The 11,679-nt window shown below is 56.3% G+C and overlaps 1 protein-coding gene across 1 annotated transcript in view; it reads right to left on the minus strand.

The window, feature by feature from the left end:
* Positions 1–11,679, minus strand: part of PRDM15 (PR/SET domain 15) — a 70,120-nt gene that overhangs the window by 14,344 nt on the left and 44,097 nt on the right. Inside the window, exons 19-24 of the mRNA XM_024758436.1 lie at positions 9,001–9,131; positions 7,354–7,437; positions 6,857–7,032; positions 3,153–3,233; positions 1,158–1,367; positions 3–345 (exon numbers count right to left, since the gene is read on the minus strand). Of these exons, the coding sequence (XP_024614204.1) occupies positions 3–345; positions 1,158–1,367; positions 3,153–3,233; positions 6,857–7,032; positions 7,354–7,437; positions 9,001–9,131 (1,025 nt within the window). The remainder of the gene's footprint in view (positions 1–2; positions 346–1,157; positions 1,368–3,152; positions 3,234–6,856; positions 7,033–7,353; positions 7,438–9,000; positions 9,132–11,679) is intronic.

Consider the following 11,679-nt stretch of genomic DNA (forward strand, 5'->3'; position numbering starts at 1 on the left):
GCCAAGGTGGCTCCCCAGGGGCGTGATGGAGTTGACCAGGGTGGTCAGGTTGATGAAGTGGGCCACCGACTGCGGATTCGAGGCTTCCGGCTGGGGGTGGATCTGGAGGTCGTCCTGGCGGTTGTGCAGCACAGCAGAGCCACTGACGGTGTCAAAGGTCACGGTCAGGATGGAGTTGTCCAGCTGCAGCTGGCGCTCCGGGGCGGTCAGGTGCCCGACGGCCACCGGCTGGAGGTTGGTAAACTGAGTCCCGGCCGCGGTGGTGATGGGGGTCACGGTGATGTTGGTCAGGCCGACGGAGCTCGACGGGGTGGTCACATTGGGGTCGCCCAGCGTCACCACCACCTGGAAGAGTCACGCACAACACGGGACCGTTAGTTCCTGCGGAATCGAGAACACGGGCGGCTTCCTGTGCTATACTTTGTCTCGGAGGCCATCTCGTGACGCTGGAAGCATCACGCTCCTGGCCCAAAGCAAGGAGTTAAAACACCTGCTGCTGAGGGGTTAAACCAAGTTCATTTTTCCTGGGAAAGAATTCTAGTGAAAGAGAGAAGCAAGATACAGACACCGTCATCGAGGCCATCGGCTGGAGCTGAAAAGCAAAGGGCTTCCGTAGCTAGGAAAAAAAACAGAAGAAAGTAATGAGAAAAACCGAGCTCATTCTTCACTGTCTCTTAACTCCTGTGAAGTGATGAAGGTAAATGGAAATCGCAACTGTAAAGGTCAGAAGGGCAGTGAACCAACGTGCAGGGCCAGAGCTAATAAATGAAAACGCAAGCCATGCTCTTCCCCACAGACAGGGCCGAAACGCAGGGACGTCTGCAACCAGGATGACCAGGGCCAGTCAGGGGAGGGGTGTGGCGTCCGACACACGCCGACCAGGAGCCGGGGGCCTCGAAACCCCAGCGGGGAAGCCTTGGTTAAAAGCAGCAGGCTGGCCGGCCACACGCCCTGGCATGCAGACTCGGGCCCTGCCTGACTGGCCGGCACGCTCAGGCCATTGAGGACCTCCCCAAACTAGACGCAGACCCGTTCCCAAGCCGGGAGGATGGCGGTGACTTCTGGGTCTAAGCTGGGAAACGGGGAACGTGCTGCCCACGGCCAGAGCCCAGGCCCCCCGCGCCCGGGGCCCCCAGCCCTGCACGGGGAGCGGCGACCTGCTGGATGCTCTGCACGGCGGAGCTGGTCTCGTCCCCGACGCCGCCCGAGAACGTGGCCTCCTTCTCCGAGAACTCGCTGAAGGAGGCCTCCTCGGGCCCCGCGGCCCCGGCCTCATCCTCCGGCTTCTGCTTCCTCTTGTGAGTCCTCCTGGCGGCTTTCACGTGCTTCCCTTCCGCCAGATCCTCCTGCCCCAGGCTCAGCTCAGGCTGCAGGAAGAGAAGGCGCGACAACGGCGGGTCAACGGGCCGTGTCCCCGAAGCGGCCAGCGCGGCCCGGCCCTGCTCCTGGACACCACGTGACCAGGCCTGTCCGCTAACTTGCACTTCTAAGGACGGGGGCAGGTTCCTGTTGGTTTCAGTTGCTTTTCTTTCAGGTGAAGGATTTTAGATACCAGCCATATTTTTAAAAGACACATTTTGTGCTGAAATAGGAACATCTCTAACAGCAGATTTTTTGAGCCACTGTTTCAGCCCTGCTGAGCTCAGTCTGAGACTGAAAAATGCTTTCACATCAGGACTCTCATCCCCTGGCTGAACCAAACTCACTGCAGACACGATCTCGGATCAAAATGAGGCTGACCGCAAGAACTGTACGGTCACCTTTTCTGGGGACAGCAAACAGGGCCCAGCGGTAATGGTGACCCCAGACGGGTGCCCTGCACACGTCTTCTTGAGCTGCCAAGTGTGGCCTGTTTTCCGACCTACAGCTGGGCTGGCCCAGCATCACGGAGGCCGCCGAGCCATGGTGGCCAGCAAGGCTCTCCTCCCTCCTGGTCCTTGGTGCCATCCATGAGACTTGCCCCCACCCAGCGGCAGGCAGATCCTGAGGAGGGGCTGCCCCGGCCAGGGGTGGGCGTGGTCCTGGCCCTCCGGGGCTGCTGAGGCGTGGGGCACGGCGGCTCAGTACAACCCGGCCGCTGAGCGCCGCGCCCAAAGCTCCGTTGCAAGACACAGAGGTAGAAACGTGAGTTTAAAATAACCGAGAGCATGACACGTTTCCTTTAAAAGAAGAGAAGCTGGGCTTCCCTGGTGGCGCAGTGGTTGAGAGTCCGCCTGCCGATGCAGGGGACACGGCTTCGTGCCCCGGTCCAGGAAGATCCCACATGCCGCGGAGCGGCTGGGCCCGTGAGCCATGACCGCTGAGCCTGCGCTCCGCAACGGGAGAGGCCACAGCAGTGAGAGGCCCGCGTACCACAAAAAAATAAAATAAAATAAAATAAAATAAGAGAAGCTCTTTATATAAAGGTACTGACTAAAAATTCCTCTTAAAAGTAAGTTCGCCTAACACGTTGAAAGTTATTTTGCTTCTAATAATCTAATTGTGCTAACAAGCTTTTCTGAAAACCACCTGTGATGCTTAAGTTTAAGTGTCACCGTGGCTGGGCTCGGGCACCCGGCTGGGTGGTTGAACACCAGTCTAGAGGCTGCCGTGAAGGTATCTTTCAGATGTGATTAACGCCGAAATCGGTGGGTACTGAGTCATGCCAAGCACCCTCTGCAATGCGGGTGGGCCTCGTCCCATCGGGCGAAGGCCTCGAGAAAAAAGGCTGGAGCTCCCAGAGGAAGAGGGAACTCTGTCTCCAGATGGACCTCGGGCACAGCATCAGCTCCTCCTGGGTCTCCAGCCTCCGGCCCGTCCTGAAAGTTCTGGACTTGCCAGCTCCACACTCGTGGGCACCAAGTCCTTAAAATAAATCTAATTATCTCTGTACACACACGTACGCACGTGTACACACGCTCTCTATTGACTGTTTTCTCTGGGGAGCTGTGACTTAAGAAACCATCTCTTCTCTAAAAGGAGATATGTCAGGATTCAGGAAACTGAAATTCTAGAAACTTTTACAGAAAGTAAAAGGCTCCTGGGGTGACGACCAACCGATAAAACAGCGGCAAACGAGCGTGAAACGTGGGGGTTTTTCCCAAAGGCTACTCAGGATACCTGCCGGGGCCCCTCGGGTGAGACGTCCCGGGCCCCGCGTGCGCAGGCCTCACCTGGACGATACCGATGGAGGAGGCGTCGATGGTGGTGGTCTCGGGGAGGTGGTCCAGGTCGTCGATCCTCACGGCCAGGACCTAGGAGTGACCACAGGGCAGTGAGCCCGGGACACCACGCCCGAAGGCCCAGGCTCAGGTCAGGCGGGACCCAGAAACGCGCCGACAGGCCGTCACCCTCAAAGGCGCCCACGCCCTCACGGGCCCTGCTCAGGACTTGAAAACCTGGATTCCACAGTCCCGTCCGGGCTCTCCTTCCCTCCTCCCAGGCCCCCTCTCTTCAAGTTTCTGCTGCGCTCTCACACACGGGGGTGTTACCTCGCCCCTGTCCGTGTGTCACTGCACTGCCCACCGCTCGAGGGTGGAGACTATTCCTTCCCTTTTAGTTTAGTGAAAACACTAACGTGCCTAGTGTGTAACGCATAGTGCATTCTCACTCAATCTTGTTCTTTCAAACCGAGAGCGGAGCGGGACAAGATACAGGAAACCTGTCCTACAAGGAACCTTCGAGAGTGAGACATTTACACTGTACACACGTGACTTTTCTACCTGAAAAGTAGAGAAGTCCGGGTAGTTTCACTGGTCATTTCTGATGAAGTGCACCTGTGAGCCGCACCGGCCGGTCCCCAGCACGCAGACCCTTACGCCACGACACACGCCCGGGGTCCACCCGGTCTTCCCTGAACCTGACCCACACACCTGCTGACGCCGGCTGTACCGTGACTGGGATCACTTAAGTGAACAAATCACAGGTGGGGCGACGGACCCTGAGCGCAGAGAGAACGGAATCCCTGGGAGGGAGGTGTGGAAACGGGGAGTTGCTGAAGAAGGGAAGTGCTGTGCAAAGACTACACGAGAGCAGGGGGACCAGGAAAGTACCTGCACGGGCTCTTCAGCCAAATGGCTCTGCAAGCATCTCTACATTCTTTGTCAAAAAAAATTAAGAACAAAATTACAGGCTATACGTAGCGGGTGGGGCTCATTTAAGCAGAATGACGGGGAGCTGCATTTCCGGACTTAGGTTCCAAGACCAGGGCTGGGCGTTCTCTGAAAGGACGGCCAGCAAGGAGGTCGTGGTCATGTGTGTTGCAACGTAAATGCTGACGTGGCGCTGAGGACCCAAGTGTGACTGTGACGCTGCAAAGCTTAGTCACAGCAGCCAGATGCCACCGTCCTCTCCCACCCTCACCATCAGCACCTCCATCGCTGTCACCACCGTCACTATCACCCTCACCTCCATCATCGTCAACGACGACATCATCAGCGTCCTAGTCACACGGTCTGGAAGCTCACGCCACGAAGAACAACCACAGAAGCATCTGCTGGCTTCGCTCTTACTCAGAGGGAAGACCACGCACGCAAAGTACTTTGTGTGTTTGGATTTGTTTGAATGGAAGGTTCACTCAAAGCAGAGGGAAAGACCATACCTTGAAGTCATAAAATCGCATCAATTCTGAAAGGTCTCCAATGGGTGAAAGCAGTTTACGCTTAACACCTCAGCCGGCCTCCACGGGACCCCTGCCCCCGAGTCTGTGCCCACACTGCGTGGCCCCCTGCCCCGCACCCCTGCGCAGCCGGGCCCCAGGGTGGCACCCACACAGCAGCAGAGCCCTCCCTCGGCCTCACTCCAGCTCTTCCTCTCTGTCTGACTTGTCTGCGTCCTACCCACCCCCCGTCTCCCACCCTAGACGGTCGGTCCAGGAGGACGGGGCGCACCCTGTCCGGCTGGTCACCAGCGCTCATCCCCACAGGCACTTAACTGTATCTGTTTGAGCAACACAGAAGGAAAGGACAGAGAAACGTCAGAGGATCAACGGGGGAAGAGGCTGAAGGCTTCAGAGACAAAAGGGACTGAGAACAGAGCCCCGAAAGGGGAGCCCTCCGTCTGCCGGCGTCCCCTCCAGAGCGCTGTGCCACCCGCATGGTGGGCGTGAGAGGAGGAGGTGCAAAGAGGTGGCCGCACAGAGGGGCGGGCTAGGAAGCGACCGTCAACCAGACGGAAGCGTCTGCCGAGCTGCTCCGCGCCCGCAAGGCCTCCCGCACCCAGCATCACACGACCCGTCTGCAAAAACTGCCATGCGCGCTGTTAGCACGTGTAGCTACAAACACCCACACGTCACCGAGAAATCACTCCCACACGTCACGAGCCCCCGGGGGAGCCTGCAGCGCCGGCCCTGGGCCCCGAGACCTGGAGGGCACTGTCTGCCGACACTGGGCAGCGGGTGGATGCTGGCACTTCGGGCTCCTGCTCTCCCAACTTTGTTTTTCTAGGTGGAAACGCTAGCTGGCCACTAGGTGGAAAAGGCCAAGAGTGAGGAGAGCGAAGCTGGTGGAGCCCCAGCTCCTCGGGGTCCCCAGAGCTCAGGGTCAAGGTGACGCAGAAAAAGACGCACCTACCATCCACATGAGGCAGAGGGTGCTTTTATAATTGCGAACGTAACCCATGTTCACTAGAGGAAATTATTTAAAATGGAGAACAAGAGAAGAAATAACCAAAACTTCAACGCCAGGAGAAGACCACCGTGTAATGTTTTCGTCCTTTCTCGTTTCGCCCACCCCATTTATATTACATACGTGAGTATGCCATAAACACACACAACGTGAATGACATAGTGTATACACACGCGGTACACGCACGGTGTGTACGGCTTTCTTACAGCAAACACGCTTTCACTCAGGGTTCTCTGCAAACACGTCACATTCACGCACATCACTAAACTACCACTAACTTAATCACATTCCTCTTGCTGGACATTGAGGGGTCCAAGTAGTCATTTATAAATGGAGGGATGGTCACGCTACCCCCCCAGGAGGACACGGCACAGCCGGGCACCCGGCTCACGCCCGGCGCACAGGCATTTTGAATCTAAGAACCTCCTCTAATCTAACGGAGGAAGGATGGCACCTCTACCGTTAAAGGCTTTCTCCTGTGTCTTAACCACAGGTGTTCGCTTTCATGAACCTCCGTGGACACACTGGGTTCTTTGTGTTCTACTCGTGGAATGCATATTACCTTTAATGTTAACAGTTCCTATCCGTTAACGGTAGTAATATCTTACCACATTTCTTCCGTTTTCCCTTTGACCTACAGAAGTTCTAAATGTTATGCCGCTTAGTCGAATCGTTTGTTCGAGACTCCTCTCACCGCTTTTGCGCTTAGCAAGTTTCCACCTTTCAGTGATATAGCTATTTTCCCGTACTTCCTTCTAGCTTTGTTTCTCAGTTTACTTCTTTTTAAAAAGCATTAAATTCTTCAGTGCGCTGGACCTGTCTTTAGAACCAGCCCACGGGTGAGCCGGTGTCTATCTGCCTCGATACAGCTTCTCCCCCTCGGTCCCCAGGGCCACCTTCTAATCAGCCCCTAACACCACACGGAGGCTCCCGTCCTGAATCGTTTTTAGTCGCCCAAAGGGAGGAAAGGAGGAGGGGTGAGGGTCGCACTCCCGTCTCGCCGTAATTCCAGCGAGAATGTAATTCATAACCTCAGCAAAAAACACGCGCCAGGCTCTTCTGTCCACTCACTCGTTCAGCGCCGTCGGCGCGCAGGTGGAGGGGAGCTGCCGGGCCCAGGCCCCGCCGGGAGGAACCACGGGCCTGTGCGGGGGCGGGGATGGTGAGCCAGCGCGGCGGGGTCTCTGGGCAGGGGTGGGGCCCGCGCGGGGAGGCGGGGGGAGGCGGGCAGAGGGGCGCCCGCCCAGGCTCACCTCGGGGTGCTTGCGCCGCATGTGTCTGCTCATGGAGGCCCTGGTGGACACCCTGGTCCCGCACAGCTGGCAGCTCTGGGCCTCCACCTTGTCGTGCGTGAGCTGCACGTGCTTCTGCAGCATGTACTCGGTGACGTACTTCTTGTCGCACACGGAGCACGTCCACTGCTTGCCCACTTCCCACGCGCACGGGGCAGAAGAGGAAGCACGGGTCGTGAGCGGGCTCAGCCGCCGGGTCACCCACCCGGCGGTCAGGCCGCGGGACAGGCAGCGCGGCCTCCTCCCCTCCCGGAGCCCAGTCGCTACTCCAATGTCCGAAAATTTTGCTGGGCTGACGTTTTGGGGGCGAGGGGCCACCGTTCAGGCAGAACAGCACCAAAACATCCGAAAAGGCCTACCAACAGCACCACAGCCGTGCCGTCCCCACCGCGCACGCTCCGATGGCCTCAGCGGAGCCCGCGGCGGGCGGCCGGCCGGTCCCCAGGTGCCGCGCTTACCCGTGTGGATGAGCTTGTGCGTCTCCATCGTGTTTCTCTCGCTGAAAGTTTTTCCGCACAGTTCGCACATGAAGTCTTTAATCCCTGCAGAAAAAGGCACGCTTAATTTCACGTTTCACGAGTGTTTAACTACACGCAGAAGCTGTCTCGTCCTTGACACATTTCTGTATTTGCAGAAGCTGCACGGCAGGTAAATTACCAGGAGAGAGCAGACAGTAAGTGTTCGTTCCCACACGCGACCGGCACGCTGTGGCTTGAAAGCTACCCTGTGGCCGGCACCCAGGCGAGCTCCTTCCGCAGAAGGGGTGACAAGGACAGTTTCAGCCCGAGGCCCACAGATTGCCACAGAGTCTCAGCAGCATCCGATTCAAAGAGCTTACTCTGCAGAGCTCGCGGCCAGGGAAGGCAGGGCCACGTTTATGACACGTTTAAGGCTTCCACCCGCTTCACTCCCGTCCTGACTGTTCAGATCAGTCACTCGGTCTGGGGTGACCACCTTGCCTGCCTGCAACCCGGCAAGGAAGCATCAAGGCATTGCACTGTTTCTCTCCCCAAACTGACAAGAAAGTGGATCCTCAGAATGCCTTTTAAATAAAGGTTTCCCCCCAAATGGAAAACTAGGTAAGTGATTTTCAGGGTCCACTCATCTCGGACTTATCTTGGCCCCGTATTCGGCGAACCCCTCGTACGCTCACTGCGGCTTTTGGAGGCCAGAGGCCGCTACAGCCCAGCAGGTGCACTGTTGTGAGACCCGAGAGGTGGCGCAGGACCCAGTCCCAGGGGGTGAACGCTTCCCAGAAAAGGGGGAGTGAAACGGATGAGCTTCCCCAGGAAGAGAAGGGCAGCACACTTTTGTGAAAGGCCAGTGCCCTGGGGGCTGGCACTCCAGGGGGACCCAAAGCAGACCTGCGTGGTGGCCTGGACAGCCCTGGGGGCAGTGAGAGAGGTGGGCGCACAGGCGAGCTGGGCCAGGCAGTGGCAGGACTCAGGTGCGTTTTAGGGAGAACATGGAACCAACCAGAGGCTCCTACCAGAAACTTCAGACACAACTTCATCACCCAGGGATAACCATCTCTCACTCCGCTGTCGATCTTAATCCTCTTATACACACACGTTCATCCATACACAAATGTTTTATAAAACAATAAACTCATTTGTTGTAGAGGCTGGTTTCTCTCCCACTGGACCACGAACGTCTGTGTAACTTAACACACGATTCCATCACTTGCAGGGGTGCACTGTCCCTCATGGTGAACACACCATAATTTAGCCACTGCCCTACTGATGGACACATCCAGACGACAGAACGACCGGCGTGTACACACGCCCTGGGCCCTTGTCTGACGGTTTCTCCCTCACACGCTCCTGCAGGGCGACGGCTGAGCGGAAGGGAAGGCGTTGAGGACAGCTAGCTGGGCGGTAACCCGAGCTCCGTGAGGGCGCACAAGGACGCAGGGCGCTCGCAGGGACCGGGAGCTTCTGAGACACCCGGCCACCCAAGCGACCCACCTCCGAGAGCTCGGTCGGGAAACCCGGGGCCTGCTGGGAGCTAAAGGCCGCGAGGGGCAGCGGCGGCGCTTCCCCGAGCCGCGCCTGCACCGCTGGCCCTGTCCCTCCGCGAGGGCGCCGCGGCCGGGGCTGACTCACCCGTGTGCCTCTTGTAGTGCTTGAGCATGTTGACCTTCTGCGCGAACTTGCGGTGGCACTCCCTGCACTCGTACTCCTTGATGCCCTTGTGCAGTTTCATGTGGTGGCGCAGCGCGTGCTTGGTCTTCATGCCTGCGGACGGAGCGCGGCGGCTCTTCGGGGGCCCCAGCCCTGCCACGGACCCCGGCGGCGCACGCGCCCCGCCCCCTCGCCCCAGCACACACAGGTCGGGGTGAGAGCAAAGAGGGACAGGGCGCGGGGGCTCGTCTCCGAGAGGGCCCCCTCCACCAGCGGTGAGGCGGGCCGTGTGTCCTCGGAGGCCACTTCCAGACAGCCCGTCTCGGCGGGCGCCCGCCCGGCCTGCACGGTCAGCGCTCCCAACGACAGGAGCTGCGGGTAGCCGTGCCAATCTAACCACTGTGACCCAACCGACTCATCTGGCAGGCGGCTCCAAGTCTCCTGAAGTCCGCTGTTGATCTTGGTGATGTGTTAATTAAGGTTAGATACTTAAAGGTCCAAACACAGACTTTCCATCTACCTTCAGGTTAACGTAACCAAGTCAACACTTGCGGAAAGGAGCGAAATATGCTAAAACCTCCCTAACTCAGGCGCTGAAGAAGGAAAGACCCTGGTTTAGGGCTTGGATCAGCGGTGGAGGGTCTTAGGCCAGGAGACCCACCAGGTGAGCAGCGCTGGACAGGAAGGGGGATGCAGGGTCTGTGGGCAAAGGGCGCCTGGGGGGCGGCCTTAGCATCTCATGGTGCGTGAAGTGTTTTGAACAAATCTTCCTGTGTATCCTCGGCTACTAATGCTATACGTGGAAACCCACCAGGCATGGCACACGGGTCTCTGCTGCCCGGTGACGGGGCTCTCATTACTTCTACAGCCTCCCATTTGAATAGGACCCGGTCAGGTCCAGAATTTGGGGGGAAAATGTAAAGTATTGATAATAATAAGCAAGGGCATTTCCTGCAACATCACCTGGAATGATAAAAGACTGCACGCCAAAAACCCCTGAAGATGTAAATTAAAGGGTCTGGTTGTAGGAATCCACAGGATAGAATCCTATCAAGGTTTTGAGAGGAAAATTAGGGCAATATTTGCCTGATATGAAAAGGTCACCACGAGGGATATGGAAGTAAATAAAAAGTAAGGTATGGAAAGAACAGGTAAACACAAGGATCCGCTTGTATGTGCCAGTGATCATAATATGAAAGTAAAATGACCACTGATAGTTTAGGATTATGGAAGATAAATATGGTAACCCAAGTGTTAACACCTGCATTGTATTTAAAGTATTCAGAAGTCATGAAAGAAATCATGAAACTGAACATTAAATACACTTCAGATATAAAAATGTATATAACACAAGATGTGCCACTGACCTCAGCGCCCACCCTGGGCACCCCTCCCTGACCTGCCAGGGCTCACTGAACAGCACTCAGGTCTCAGGTGTGGTTGCCCCCTGCCCAGCTGGGGGGACGGCCCACCACACCTGTCTACCTACAACCCTTCCCACCTCTAAATGGCTCTAGCTCTGTGGGAAAGGGGCTGGACTTGCTGCAGCAAAGACGGGGGCTGCAGCTGGAGCTCCAGCCAGCAGGGCCAGTGCTGACATGCGTGGAAACTTCTAGAAATGTCAGTGCACAACGATCAAATGCTGCTTTTGAAGAGTGTGACTGAGGTCCGAGGTGGGAATAACTTTACTTTGCATATCCATTTGTGTAAAAAAATTGTTTTTTGGTTAGGTGCCTGGGTTACTTTTTCAATAAAACAATCTACAGGCTGCACACACTCTGGAGAACAGACAAGACACTGTCACCTGTGCAGAGAGGGATGGGGGCCAGGGGTGGGGGACTGTGCACTTTCTGCTTTTCTCTGCAGTTCTTTTAGCCTTCTGCGTGTAATCTTATTTTACGAGTCTAACGGGGGTTTATCCAGTGAGTGGAATTACGGGGCATTTGTGTTTTCTTCGTACTTTCCTAAAAATCACATAAAGGAAGAAAGTAAAAACTTGATGGAATATTAAAGTTTTAAAAGACCCTCACGGCAAGGCAGATGAACTTGATCAGTCCCATATCTGAAGGAGGGTGGCACTGCCGCTCTCCACCACACAGACCACTGGCGGCCACTTGAAAGCACCGAAGACCCGCTGCCCCAAGCCTTCCTGACAGTTCTGGTTTGTTTTCAAACAGAAATGAGTTAAAATTGTACCACGGACTGCGATTACCTTTTCTTTTCCTCATTCTACTTACTGATGTGAGAGATTTTATTAATGGACTTACTAGCATTTAACTCATTTCACCCGACTCAAATAAAGGTCACAGTCATCACTGATAACAGTACATCACTGTGTTACTGCACAGCTGGTCCTAGTTAGTAGTTCCAGTCGGCAGTCAAGGATTTTGCGCCTATACTCAGGCCACATGAGGACCCTCAGGTTATTCTGTACTTCACAGAATTCTGTGTTGCACCGTTTCCCTACTTTTAAAACGATTTGCTTGTGCTTTGATCTCACCCCATCTCCCTGCCTTTGGACGGCTTTATTTTTCTCGCTGATCCTCTTCGGGTCTTACCTTTCTTGAGTAAATGACTCGGGTCTGGGCGACCCCCCCGTGTGGCCTGGCCGCTCCTCCTGCCTGACGGCCAGGTCCCCCCCCACCTCCGTGCGCCCGCTCT

Source organism: Neophocaena asiaeorientalis, unplaced genomic scaffold (assembly GCF_003031525.2).
Source record: "Neophocaena asiaeorientalis asiaeorientalis breed wild unplaced genomic scaffold, Neophocaena_asiaeorientalis_V1.1 scaffold45, whole genome shotgun sequence".
In the NCBI taxonomy this organism is placed as follows: Eukaryota; Metazoa; Chordata; class Mammalia; order Artiodactyla; family Phocoenidae; genus Neophocaena; species Neophocaena asiaeorientalis.